Below are 15096 nucleotides of genomic sequence, written 5' to 3'. Positions count from 1 at the left end.
TAAGTTGTTACAATTTGTAACATTAGTGTTTAGTCCCTCCTTCCCTGTCAGGATTTCAAATGATGCAGAAAGAGACAAAATGTTAAACAGCTGGATTTCAGCATAGAAATGGCATATATTCATACTTTTTGAAGAAACAGGTAACTGTGATTTATATATTAGGGGTTTCTGTGTTATTTGGGCCTCTTTATCAAATTTTAGTTTGGAAGCCGGAGTTCCCCTTTAAACTCAGCTTATCCAATTCTATTATCAAATACTCTACATATTTGTAAGTGCACAAACATTATCCATTATTGTGTCTGTGCCTCGTGCTCCTGTGCAGTCTGTAAGTACAGCAACTAGATTTCTCTAAGCTAAATTTTACTGCCATGGACTACTTCAGCTCAGATTCTGACTTTATGGGTAGGGTCACACGGGGCTGAAATCGGGTAGCTAAAACATGCTGGCTGGTTTTTATGGATGATATCTGGTCTTTTTAGTTCTATTATTTCCCATATGCGTCTCTGCTGTTTGCTTTACTACATGCTAAATTTCAAAGCGGCATATAGAAATACAATATAACCTGCAATTATAACTCCACAGCACAGCTTTGCACCTGGGGCCATTAATAAACTATGTTCATTATTATTTTAGTTTATATAAATATGAGCCTTTGTCCTTTCTTTTAGTTCAGTTTGAAGGGTGCAACATTGCAACTAGTCTTGCTCACATTTGCGCACTTCCTTAAATGGCTCTTTGTTTTCATGCAGGTGACAGAAAAGGCTCCAACGCTCCTTTATCATCATCATCATCTTCTAGCACCACCAACAGCTCAGAGGATGCAATTAAGAGTATCCTGGAGCAGGCACGAAGGGAAATGCAGGCTCAGCAGCAGGTGCTGTTAGAAATTGAGTCAGGCAACAGCCATCGGTCTGTGAACACCCCACCAGCAGAACGACCTATCCTTACACCTTCAACACACAATGCTGCTCACATCCATATTAAACAGGAAGAGGGTACCTTTGTAACCAGCACCACCTCCCTCCAGACTCCACTAAGTGTTCTGTCTCCTGTGGCTTTTGTGCAGAGCATAATACGCAAAGTGAAGACCGAGATAGGTGACGCAGGGTCATACTTTGACCAGCACTGGGCAACAGAAAGAAACCTCTTGAGTCGCCCCTTGATGTCAGTTTCCCCATCACTGTCGTCATCTTCTTCCAGTTACTCAGGTATGGTCAATGGCAGACCGTGGAGACGAGCAGAGAACTATGAGATAACTCCCAGTGAGGAAGAAATAACAATGGCTGATGAAGCTCACAAGCCGGTGGACGTGAAAACGGAAGCCGGAATCCTTGACCAACAAAACATAAATCGGCTTTCTTATTATCCTGCTTATGTCCCAAGGAATCTCAAGCCCACAGTACCACCTCTGACTCCAGAACAGTATGAGATGTACATGTACAGAGAAGTCGATACATTGGACCTTACTAGGCAGGTCAAGGAAAAGTTGGCAAAAAATGGCATCTGCCAAAGAATCTTTGGAGAAAAGGTACCCAAGATGAATTGTGCAATATCCAAGTCAGCACATCACCCTATAATTTGTTATAGCTTAATGCCAACATGTGTTTAAGTGCGATCAAAACAAATGTATGCCATAAAATGGCCAAAATAGGTCATAAAGGACCAAGCTTGCCTGTTTTGTCCATTTTATGGCAACCTTTGTGCAATTTGTGGGCACACAATTATCAGACTTGCCAGACTTTAAAGGAGCAGTTTAGTGTAAACATAAAAACTGGGTAAAAAGATAGGCAGTGCAAAATAAAAAAATGTTTCTAATATAGTTAGTTAGCCAAAAATGTAATGTATAAAGGCTGGAGTGAGTGGATGTCTAACATACAGTAATAGCCATAGTCCAGCTACCTGCTTTTCAGCTCCCTAGTTAGTCAGCGACTTGAAGGTGGTCCACATGGGACATGACTGTTCAGTGAGTTTTCAATGGATCCTTAGCATTCAGCTCAAAAGCAAATGGTTTTGACCCATGTGCCCCGCCCTCAAGTCACTGATTGGTTACTGCCTGGTAACCACAGACTGGTTGCCAGTCTATCTATTTACCCAGCCTATCTATTTACCTAGTTTTTATTATAATACTGAACAATTCCTTTAATAACTAACTTTCACATTGGTCAGGTCTGATCACATCATACTTTGCCTTCTGTTATTTACTTTACTAGTTGACATTAATAGAACCACAATTATAGTATGAAACACATTTTTTGCAAGCTCTTTACCACGATTAATCTATGTGCTATGATTTAGGTTCTTGGATTATCACAAGGCAGCGTGAGTGACATGTTATCCAGACCCAAACCCTGGAGCAAACTCACCCAAAAGGGTCGTGAACCTTTCATTCGCATGCAGCTCTGGCTCACTGATCAACTGGACCAAGAAATTACTCAGCAGCCAGCCCTCTCACAAGGTACAGAGAAAGTAGCTCAGGGTTGAACATTCTTTTTTGGGGGGGTAGGGAGTAAATCATTAATAAAGCTGATCAGGCAGAAACTATTGTTCATCCATCAGTGTAATCATTTGTCACGTAGTAAGCGTAGCATTTTGCTGTGTGTGGCCCCAATAACATTTCCAGTTGAGTAGATACGTTGTGCTCAGTCAATATCACTTCTGCTTGTGTATGGGGTTGTTCCCCCACAGTATTGGGATCACTGTGATCTGGCTATATTAAACAATGGAATAATGCGTTTGCATTTAGGACTTTGTTGTATATTGTTCTGCATGTACCTATAGAAAAAACAGGACTAACCGGCACTCAATGGAATTCACAGGGCCAGAATTTTTATATTTATTAGTAGAAATTAAAAATATTACACATCTCCATGGGCCTTACGCGTTTCGTACCCTAAGGGCACTTAGTCATGGGCCTGTGACTAAGTGCCCTAAGGATACGAAATTTTTAATTTCTACTAATAAATATAACTTTTTAGAAAAAATGTATTCTGGTCCTTTGTATTAGCCCTGTTTTCTCTATCTGTACATGCTGGTTTGCTGCTCCCTGAAGCTGAGGGTCTGGGTCTGGTGCACCTGGACCACTGGATACACTTGGTAAACTATTTGTATTGATATTCTGAAGCCTCTTTTTCCTCTTTTTTGTGTATTTGTCTGCCACAAGTGGTAAATAAAGCTGGCATAAAGAAATCTCTGCATGTATGACTTATCTGATGATATCAATGGTGACTACTATTTGTTGGACATAACTTTTGTACGATTGCAGTCTGTCAATAATGGCCAGAACATCAATGGTTTGTTCTTTTTCCTACATAATTCATTTGAATGGTTAATTGTCGAATGAACGGTGATCGCTCATAGTATAAAATCTGCACGTCTATGGCCAGCTTAAGTCATTCAGCAGTCAGGTGAAACGGCCAGATCTAAAGGTGGAATGTCATGGGTTAGTCAGACGCTATACAGTATGGTATGGATAATGTATGATGGACTGTACAGTTGTGTGGCTGCCTTTCTATTTTTCTGTTCATTTGGGCCGACTACCGAACAATTGGAGCAGCAGAAAGTAATGAGGAGCTGCAGAGTTTAAAGGAACAGTTCAGTGTAAAAATAAAAACTGGGTAAGTAGATTGTATGTGTAAAATAAAAAATGTTTCTAATATAGTGAGTTAGGCAAAAATGTAATGTATAAAGGCTGGAGTGACTGGATGTGTAACATAATAGCCAGAACACTACTTCCTGCTTTTCAGCTCTCTTGGTTTACACTGACTGGTTACAGGGCTGGATTTACATAGTGTGCGCCCCAGGCCAACTACCGTTCGTCGCCCCTGTCCCCTCCAGGGGGACAGGAGCAATGGGGATTGGTGCATGGGAAATTTAAAAAAATGATTGTATCTCCTGTGCATCCCCAGTGTTTTTGAACCAATGTGGGTGTGGGTGTGGTTGGGCAGCATGCCCCCCCCCCTAAAATCCTGCCGCCCTAGGCATTTCCACAAATCCAGGCCTGATTGGTTACCAGGCAGTAACCAATCAGAGACTTGTGGGGGGCACATGGGTCATAACTGTTGCTTTTGAATCTTAGCTGAATGCTGAGGATCAATTGCAAACTCACTGAACAGAAATGTACCATGTGCCCCCCCCCCCCTTCAAGTCACTGACTGACTCAGAGTAATAGAGCTGAAAAGCAGAAAGTAGTGTTCTGGCTATTATGTGAGGCATCCAGTCACTCCAGCCTTTATACATTAAATGTTTGGCTAACTTACTATATTAGAAACATTATTTTATTTTGCACATACAATCTATTTACCCAGTTTTTATTTGTAAACTGAACTGTTCCTTTAAGTAGCCACTTAAATTGGTTGTCCATCTTTATGTAGAGTTATAATCTGAGACAAATTGCAATTGAACTATTTATTTGTGGCTAATGCACTCACCTGCTTGTATGAAGCACTACAAAGCTCAAAAATCAGAGTGGTGCATGAGGAAAAAAATCTTTACTTATATATATATACCTTATAAATCACACTCAGTAATAATCGCTTCAGAAACCATTCACTTTTGTTACTTATGGGCAGATTTATTAAGATTCAAATTTCGAGATTATGGGAGTTTCTAAAAACTCCCATCAACTTCCATATTCTCCTCGAAATTCGAAACAAAATGACCAATCGAAATTTAATTAAAAAAACAAATTCTTTAAAAACGGGTGAATAGGATCGAACTCAATTCAAGTTTTTTCAAAACTCCAAATTGATTGTAGGAGGTCCCCCATAGGCTAAAATACCAATTCGGCAGGTTTTAGATGGTGAATATTCAAATCTGAATTTCTAATTTTTTTTTAAACTCAAATCGAATTTGGGCTATTCCCTAGTCGAAATTACTCTAAAATAAACACGAAATTCGAATTTTAAAATTTAAATTTTCAATTCAACCCTTGATAAATCTGCCCCTTAGTGTCTCTCAGTTAAATCTTTCATCAAAATCAATTTCATAGTACATTATAACCAGTTCATTAAATATATTGCCCCACCCAATTCATATATAAATCACAATTGATATTATAAATTAATATCCCACATTATTAAAAAAATCAATGAGGCCAAACATGGAAAGTAGAAATCCTCAAGTCCAGGTTTGTGAAAGTCAATTGGCCCATAAACCAATAAAATATCCTCCAAATATATTGGAGTTAGCCAACCAGGTCTCCATCCTCTATTGAAATTTCTATTGCGGCATTTTATGATATGTGGATGACAGTTATTCCCAGGGCCGCTTCTGCCATGAGGCAAGGTGAGACCCTTGCCTCAGACGGCAGCGGGCAGCCAGTTACAAGGGGCGGCAAAAAGTCGCCTCTTGCAATTTTAAGAGCCGAACTTCCTGGATTTAACCCATAAATTTGGCTGCGCTAGTGCAGAGAGCGTCATTGCGCTTAATGCACTAGCGATACTGCCCCTTAGACCCGTTCCGACGCTAATTTTTAAGCGCGGAGCGGGAGAAGAGGGGGGGCGGCACCTGGGCTGCTGCCCCAGAATTGGTGCTGGTTATCCCGCTTTAGGATAAAAGGATGTGCATTTTGATCACGGCTTTCAGGTCAGTGCAACAGTTTGAATAACCACCCAGAGAGTCAATACAGGTAAAGGACCTGTTATCCAGAATGTTTGGGACCTGGGGGTTTCCGGAAAATGGTTCTTTCTGTAATTTGGATCTTCATACCTTAAGTCTACTAGAAAGTCGCCTAAACATTAAATTAACCCAATAGGCTGGTTTTGCTTCCAGTAAGGATTCATTTAATCTTAGTTTGGATCAAGTACAAGGAACTGTTTTATTTTTACTGAGAAAAAAAGGAAATCATTTTTAAAAATTTGGATTATTTGATTAAAATAGAGTCTATGGGAGACAGTGTTTCCATAATTTGGAGCATTCTGGATAATGGGTTTCCGGATAATCCAACTTGAATTTACAAATTGCGATTGGTTTTCATTTTTTCTTAACAGGTTTTTGAATTGTTTCGTTTTTGTTCAGTGGTTTGCATAATGGACTGAACGATGAGCGGGAGAAGTTTGAAAGAAAAAATAAGTAATAAAAAGTAACAATAACAGTGTCGCTTTAAAGAGCAATAGCTATTTGGCTGCTGGGGTCACTGACCCCAATTTGAGAGCTGGAATTCAAAAACTAAAAAACAAGAAAAAATTCAAAAACTAAAAACAAGAAATGAATAGAGTAGTAGAATTGGATTTTCTATAACATCACAAAAGTTAACATAAAGGTTTAATACCCCTTTATGGGTGTGGGGTAACTATTACCTTTATTATCTGATGTTATGTAAATAATTATTGAAATAGGTCCTGCATCCAAGTTATTCTGAGTGTGGTCTAATGTAAATCTGACAATTGGAATAATAGCTATATATATATATATATATATATATATATATATATATATATATATATATATATATATATATATATATATATATATATATCTTACAGAATGTGCTGAAAGTATTGTATTTGCTTTTCTTTACTAGCATTATTATCTATTGTATTTAAGAATATATTTATACTTTGAACACATGGGGCTGATTTAATACAAGGGGTGGGAAATTGCACTGGGGCAGTAACTCATAGCAACCAATCATATAGTTTATTTTCTAGCTTGTACTAGACCAATTACCTGACTGGTGGCTATGGGTAGGTGCTCTAGTCCAGTTTCCCAGTTATTTCAGAACCTTAGCCTCCAATGTCTAAAAAAATACTATGAATATTTTATGCAAGCGCTGTACAGTTATTGTTATCTCTATATAGGCACTTTAAGTCCCTTTGAGACTCCGTCATCTCCATCACCATCGCTAAGCCCACCAGAACAGAAGAGCCCTCTGCTCATGTTAAACCTGGAGAGCACTAAAGAAAACCTACAGCCAGAGAGCAGACCTGCTTCTTCACTTAGTGGGAAAATCTTTCCAAATCACCAGGCTTCAGGCATCCAGGAAATGGTGGCCATGTCTGCTGAGCTAGACACCTACTCCATCACCAAGAAGGTTAAAGAGGTGCTGACAGAAAATAATTTAGGTAACGTTCAGAGGATTGTAGGCTAAATAACTGGTTACAAACACTTTGGTGATGTACATACGGTGCTTGTATACTTCTTAACATCATCTTGTCTTTGCAAGCAAGTCAAGGGAATGAGTAGGGGGCATGAAGCTTGAGCAATGATAAAACATGCAAGGTTTTCTACACCTATATATAATAAAGTGACAGCTCAGCTCCATCCAGTATGCACCCCTGCTATACCTTTCTTATAGATGTTCGAACAACATTTCTACATTTGTCTTTAATAATTATCAAAACATTGTCACAACAAGCTGCATTCTGGTTCATGTCTATATGTATTCCTGTACAGGTCAGAGATTATTTGGAGAGAGCATATTGGGCCTTACTCAAGGTTCAGTATCAGACCTATTGTCCAGGCCCAAACCATGGCACAAGCTGAGCCTGAAGGGGCGAGAGCCATTTGTACGGATGCAGTTATGGTTGCGTGATCCTCATAACATTGAAAAGCTCAGAGACATGAAGAAAATTGAGAAAAAAGGTGAGTCTTGTCATGTTAACGTCATGTGCAGTCAAGGAAATGTAAAGCCTCATTATTTAAAGGAGAACTAAAATGAAATTAGTAGCTAGAAATGTTGTACATTATGTTTTGTGCTTCTGTACCAGCCCAAGGCAACCACAGCCCTTTAGCAGTAAAGATCTGTCCCTCTGAAGATGCCCCAGTAGCTCCTCATCTTCTTTTCTGTTGATTCACTGCACATGCTCTGTGCTGCTGTCACGTACTGGGCTTAGGGACTGACTCAAAATATACATAGAATATAAATATATATAATATATATAATAAATATAATGTGGCTGGAGTGGTGAATGTGGATGACCTGATAGGTTTGCTGGTCAAAAAGACCTGGAGTGATAATCAGTGGCAGAATTAATGAGCATGCAGGGGTTGTGAATCCAACTTGAATTTACAAATTGGTTTTCATTTTTTCTCAACTGTGGTTTTTGAATTGTTTCATTTTTGTTCAGTGGTTTGCATAATAGACTGAACGATGACCGGGAGAAGTTTGAATGAAAAAATAAGTAATAAAAAGTAACAATAACAGTGTCGCTTTAAAGAGCAATAGCTTTTTTGCTGCTGGGGTCACTGACCCCAATTTGAGAGCTGGAATTTTCAGGAAAAAAAACAAGAAATTAATATAGTAGTATAATTAGATTTTCTTTAACATTACAAAAGTTAACATAAAGATTTAATACCCTAAGTCCCTAAGCTCAGTAAGTGACAGCAGCACAACAGAGCATGTGCAGTGAATCAACAGAAAAGAAGATGGGGAGCTACTGGGGCATCAATATAAGGCGGATTAGTAATTAATGCACAGAAACAGTGCAATTAGCATCAGAATGTAATAATCAGCCTTGTAGCATCACAGGCCAACCTCATTTTCTGCTTGATAATTTGCAACAACCCCTAAGCTGAGCTTCTCAACATCTGCTCAGAGTCCACTGAGCATGTGAGTGTCACAGACACTTTCCAAAATGGTGACCCCCTGTGACAAGTCCTGGATCGTTGCTGCTATTGACAAGCTGAAACTTTAGACTGGTGCAATAAGTTCATTATATAAAATATGGCATTTTTACACATTTTTAGGGTTCAGTTCTCCTTTAAATACTAGTGACTCTGAGATGATTTCTGTATATTTAAAGAATATTTAGGGAGTGCATACCAGCATCAGGCTTATAAGATTTCTATAGTAAAATTATGGGGAGGGGTGGTACTGTATATATTGTTTTATCTGTAGCATCATTGGGGCTCATTAATCAACACTGGGCAAATTTGGCCATGGGCAGTTACCTATAGCAACCAATCAGTGATTAGCTTTTTAAAGCCAGCTGCAAGTAGAACAATGAATGCAGCAATTTGATTGGTTGCCATGGGTTACTGTCCATGGGCAAATTTGCCCAGTGTTGATAAATGACCCCCATTGTCATTACATCACACTTTACTACACAAGGTTCGAATGGAAAATTAGAATTTAAAAACACCAACTCGAATGTAAATTCAAATGTGAGATCCCACCTCGTCCCTGGAAACAGTTCTAATTCGACTACTCTCTACCAGAAACCTGCCGAGTTCATGTAGAAGTCAATGGCAGAGGTCCCTTGAACTATTTAAAGATTTTAGTCATTTTGATGAGCCAAATTTTTGCCAAGTTTCTCTTAGAAAGTGACACTCCATAGACTCAAATGGGAAAAAAATGTAGCGCGTGCAAAAAAGTCTAGGTTGTTTTTTGGAGGAAAACTTGATTCGAGTTTTCGGGTCGGGACTATTTGATGGAATTTTAAAGGTTCCAATTATTTCATAATTAACATACCATTTCAATTTATTAGAGTTTAAAAAAAATCACTACTTTAAAATTAAAATTAAGTAAATTTTAAAGGAGAAGAAAAGGTTAAAACTAAGTAAGTAAAGTAAGTAGTGCTGCTCTGAGTCCTCTGTGAAAAGATACAGAGCATTTCTTTCCTTCTATTGTGTAAACATGGGCTTCTTTATCAGACTTCCTGCCTTCAGCCTGAACCTTCTTGCCCCAGGCGTGAGCATGCTCAGTGTGCTTCACCTCCCCTCCCTGCTGTGAGCTATGAGTGAGCAGGGAGAGACTCAGGCAGGAAGTGATGTCACACCAAGCTAATACTGCAGCTGCTATCCTAAACAAACAGAGAGCTTCTAGAGCTGTTAAGCATTGTACAGAATTAATATAGAGTTCTAGTTTGCACTATTGTGGCTAGCTTTCCTTCTCCTTTAAGCAAAAAAAAGGCATCCCTAAAGACTGTGGCTGATGTTCCTTAAATATATTTAAAGTGAGTTATTTTAAATGAGTACAGAGTAGCAGTAACAGTGGATCTCCAGCCCAATAGTAGTGGTCATTATTTGGAGTCACTAGTGTGAGAAAGGAAGTAGCACATATTTTGTGATTATGTCTTATAGTAAAACAAATGGAATTATTTGAAATTGAACATAACAAATATCACACACCCTAAGAACCCCCATGTCATTGCCACACTCAAGCCAGCAGCATTTAGTACATTCTGTGTTTTGCAGCTTACCTAAAGCGTCGCTATGGCCTTATCAGTGGAGGTTCAGACAGCGAATCCTCTAACACTAAAACAGAGAGGGCAAGTCCGAGCCCCCAACTGCAAGAATACAGTCACCTGCAGATGAAAAAGCCCAGGGTGGTGCTTGGGTCCGAAGAAAAAGAAGCGCTAAAGAAAGCATATCAGCTGGAGCCTTACCCATCACAGCAAACTATCGAGCTGCTCTCATTTCAACTCAACCTCAAGACAAACACAGTTATTAACTGGTTTCATAACTACAGGTGAGAGCATATAAAAAAGGCCACATGCAAAACATACTAGGAACAGTTCTCCAAGAGCATGGCGATAGTGTTACAAAGAATATTTCGCTTTTAGTACTTAAGTCAAGTAGTGTAATCAGCCTTGGCAGGTCTCCCTGAAAAAGGTTTTGGGGACCCCTCCAAGTCACATTACTCTGATCCCTCCCTTCCATGGAAATGAGTGCTTAGATCAGACAGCACATTGTCAGATAATACATCAACATTAAAGCTTTTTTTTACTTTTAAAGGTGGCCATTGATGCACCAGTAATATTGTATGAAACAAAGTTTTGTACGATATTTGGTGTATGTATGACGGGAGACAAGCCGGCTAAGATGTAAATCGCCGGCGGGATGGCACTCGGAGTGATTCGTTTTCTGAAGTCGCCCGAAGTTTCCTAGTCAGTTTTACATTTTAGCAGGCGGGAAGGCAGTTCGGGGAGATTAGTTGCCCTGAAGAAGAGGAGATTTGTTGCCGGGCAACTGATCTCCCCGAATCTACCTGTGTGCCCTGACTTTAAATGTCCCTCTCTATCGAGTATTTCACACCACCCCCCTCAGGTATTATTGGGTTTTATACAGAATGTAATAGCATCTGAATAAATCGTTACCTTATATATAATGGTCAGTCATGTCATCTATGAAATATGAGATACAACATAATGTACCCCATTACTGTAAAATATAATAATATTAGAAGTCAAACAAGGAGTTGCATGACCATAGAAAGTTCCATAGAGTCATGTGATGCAAATGACATCACTAAGCACCGATTGTAACTGATGACATCTATAGTACTGTTTATAAGGATATCATTTACAGGAAATTTGTGGGTCTTGTGTATAATTATTTGGTTTATACTTACAGGTCGCGCATGCGCAGGGAGACTCTGATAGAAGGCCAGCAGGACAATGACACCGATCAAGAGCCAAGCAGCTGTGATAGCTTCACATCTATATGTACTTTACATAGGGATCCAGCACTGCACAGCCCCACCTCTGAAAGTGTTGACAGGAAACTGGTAGTTTGTGACATGGATCCCTTAATGCACAATGCTGCTTACACTGGAGAGAGGGGGGCTACAAGGAAAATAAAGAAAGAGAACATAGAAGAAGGAGAAGAAGGAAAGGACGACTCTTCTAAACGTTGTGATTCTTGCAGCCCTGAACACACATTGTGTTGTGAAACTAGCAGAATGAGTAGAGAAGATGAAGTTGCCTCAAACTGTGACGACTTTCAGAGACCACATTATCTAAGAAGAAGCAGTGTTTTTTATGATAAGTTACGTCCATCTAGTGCGCATGACTGTTCTTCTCACAAGGAAATTCCAAACACAGAACGGCCGCAGACTGACCCAATTAGCTTCAAGTCCACAGCAGAATCTTCACGAAGCAGCCTGGAGGTGTCTTTAAATTCTCCTTCAGCTGCCTCTTCCCCTGGCCTAATGATGTCTGTATCCCCTGTACCTACTTGCTCTGCCCCCATTTCCCCATCCTTGCCTGGCACTGTGTCAGTAAAACTTCATAAACTGAACCCTGCCAGTGACAATGCCCCATTACACCTGTCCACAAAACATGGTCCCAACAACCAGAAAAGAAATGAGAAAATGGCCAATTTAAATAACATTATTCACCGGCTTGAGAGAGCAGCAAATAAGGAGGAAACCCTGGAATGGGAATTTTGAAAAATGGCCTAAAAACACAGTATCTTTTTGTAACAAATTGGAACCGAGTAAAGTGGAGAGCTTGCAGAGAACATATATGGGATAATTTATATTTTATGGTTCTTGTTTTGTGAAGTAGAGGTGTATGAGAACAGGAGTTTAGAAAAACAAACTGCTTCCAAAAATCCATGAAATGAAAAAAAATATTGACTTTGTTTTCACGTTAAAAGTAATTCTTTTAGAAGAAAAAATATTTATAGAAATTTTAGATATTTTATTAAATAATATTTGGAATTTACTACCAACCGGGGCTGCTTTGATAAACGGATAACTGTAACATGACCGATATGTAGCAGTGATTGTTCAATATATAACGTATCCACGTAGTTTGCCACTGGATGAGATTAAATAACACTTAAGCCATTGTTGAAGCACTAAAAGAATGACTAAATGAAATATGTTTCAAGTCCAGTCCTCTTCCAACAGCTGTTTTGTTTACCCCAAAATAGAATAGTCTGAAAGACTCTAATTTCCAAATGGGATGTCATCAATGTATCTTAATCCCATTGGTCCATTTAAAAAAAAAAAGAAAACTACCATAGAATTCTGTGCAGTGTTTATATGTTGTGGAGATGGACAGCACAGGGTTAGAACATTACTTCACAGGTTATATAAGGGGTTCAAACAGAATCCAACATTCCTACCTACATCCCTAAGTGGCAGTTTGTCACATTGCTCACATCAACATTTACACATCTAGTTTCCAGTAAAACCTGCCCATTTGAGACTGTGCCAGGGTACTTGATGCATTTAGCAAATATATTGCAATTATGTATTTACAAGGACACTTCATGACAAAGAACACAGGTGGCAAATGATTTTGACTAATTTTACTTAGTAAAAGATCCCCAGCAACTACATGATTTATGAAGGTAAATATTTATCATTCTTAGGATTTTTCTTTTGAAATTCTTTCCCATCTAATATGACGTATTTGATTCGGTTGGAAGACAGAGAACACTCTACTCGCATTAATACAGCTGCACGAGGTACTATTAGCACTTCATACTAAGCCAAGGAGGGGGTGACTTTTGGCAGCCCAGATGCTGATGAGCTAATACTTCCAGCTTAAGTTGCTCGTGGAAAACTAGTAGTTTAATAATATGAGGAGGGTGGTCGGTTGGCCCTGACTATATTGGGCTTTAGTTGTATATGTGAACCCACAAGATGATCACACAGCCTAATTTATTAGAACCTCAATCTGCATTTCATGTATTGTTCACTCTCTCCTGTGTATTAACAAGTACAAGAATTTACAGTCATAGATTTTTCATCAATCACATATCGATCACTAGACTGAAAACAGTTTGAACTGTTCCTGGGCAAACTTAGTGCTTTTTACATAACCCCTAGAGTGTTGCATGAGAGACATTTCCTTAACAACAAAAGCTATTTATTTGCAATAATAACAAATGTCTCCCACAGATTTCTCCATTTATAAGATTATAGTCCTGGCTTTTAAGTAATATGCTGCAGTTAGTCTTGAATTTGTACCTCGGTATAAGCCTATGTTACTATAGTTAGTAAAAGGATTAAGCAGTGGCATAATTAAATATTACTGGGTCCAACAGCAAATTATTATTCAGAGCCCCAAACTGTCTAGAGGTTGACCAATGTTTATTGAAATTGTATATGAATTAGGGCCTCATGTGCCCCCTATACCTCCTGGGCTCCCCTGCATCTGCAGATTTGCCAGTGTATTTGTGCCCCTGTACCACATATGCTGCTCTTAGAATTCTAAGCCAAGAAATAGGCAAGTAAAGTCCATAGAAGGTCCCAGGATTGTGTTTTATATTCCTGCCGAATAAATGTCAGCTCCAGTGTATGGCTAGAGTCGCAGTGAAAGTGCTACAGAAGTAAAGTTCACAAAATTATAAGAGGATGCACAAATACAGGCAGTCCGCATATGCCTCTCTGCTTGCAATTGATATGGAACATTCGCTACTAAAGCATCTGGCTGGCTCAAACTTCAGTTTCCCAGCTGTCCCCAGTCATGTGACTTGTGCTCCGACAAACTTCAGTCACTCTTTACTGCTGTACTAGAAGTTGGAGTGATATCACCCCCCTACTCCCCCCCCCCCCAGAAGCCTAACAACAGAACAATGGGAAGGTAACCAGATAACAGCTCCCTAACACAAGATAACAGCTGCCTGGTAGATCTAAGAACAGCACTCAATAGTAAAAGCCAAGTCCCACTGAGACACATTCAGTTACATTGAGTAGGAGAAACAACAGCAAGAAAGCAGTTCCATCCTAAAGTGCAGGCTCTTTCCGAAAGCACATGACCAGGCAAAATGACCTGAGATTGCTGCCTACACACCAATATTACAAGTACACTTGTTGGGTTAGGAATGAAGTTTTATATTGTAGAGTGAATTATTTGCAGTGTAAACAGTGTAATTTAGAAATAAAAACTACACCATAAAAATGATGACAGAATCTCTTTAAGTGGGGAAAAGGAGTGGCTATTCATGTGCTAGATGCTTCACATGGTTAATCTTTTGCTGGCCTTTTCCCTCCTGCAGAGAAACAACAGTGATTGGCTGGTACTGGTGCTGCCATCTGTCCTTTGCTACAGTTGCATCTGCCTGTCACTGCACAAAGGGTGGATTTCTACCTGAATGTGCTTGTGGGAATTTTTTAGGCTAAAATCTGCATCTCTTATTCAAATCAGTGCATGGTTGCTAGGGAAATGTGGACCCTATCAACCAGACTGCAAACTGGAGAGCTGCTGAATAAAAACAAATAATGAAAAATTTAAGACCATTGCAACGTGTTTCAGAATATCACTTTCTACAGCATATTAAAAGTTAACTCAAAGATGAACAACCCCTTTAAGGCACAAAGGTGAAAGCCACAGCCCTGTATCATTTATAAACTATATGCACCGTCATTCCTGGGAATTGTAGTTCACAGGTAATTTAGGGGTGAAGGCATCACTCCCTAAC

At 39.2% G+C, this 15096-nt stretch overlaps 1 protein-coding gene across 1 annotated transcript in view; it reads left to right on the top strand.

The window, feature by feature from the left end:
* The window catches only part of cux2.S (cut like homeobox 2 S homeolog), a 224333-nt gene extending 210140 nt beyond the window's left edge, over positions 1 to 14193 (top strand). The window contains exons 17-22 of the mRNA XM_018244218.2: positions 750 to 1528; positions 2296 to 2455; positions 6798 to 7061; positions 7393 to 7581; positions 10135 to 10408; positions 11293 to 14193. Of these exons, the coding sequence (XP_018099707.1) occupies positions 750 to 1528; positions 2296 to 2455; positions 6798 to 7061; positions 7393 to 7581; positions 10135 to 10408; positions 11293 to 12109 (2483 nt within the window). The 3' untranslated portion in view covers positions 12110 to 14193. The remainder of the gene's footprint in view (positions 1 to 749; positions 1529 to 2295; positions 2456 to 6797; positions 7062 to 7392; positions 7582 to 10134; positions 10409 to 11292) is intronic.
* The last annotated feature ends 903 nt before the right edge of the window (positions 14194 to 15096 follow it).

The sequence above is a fragment of the Xenopus laevis genome, chromosome 1S, assembly GCF_017654675.1.
Source record: "Xenopus laevis strain J_2021 chromosome 1S, Xenopus_laevis_v10.1, whole genome shotgun sequence".
NCBI lineage: Eukaryota > Metazoa > Chordata > Amphibia > Anura > Pipidae > Xenopus > Xenopus laevis.
Note: the sequence above shows the minus strand (reverse complement) of the source record. Positions and strands in the feature narration are given on the sequence as shown.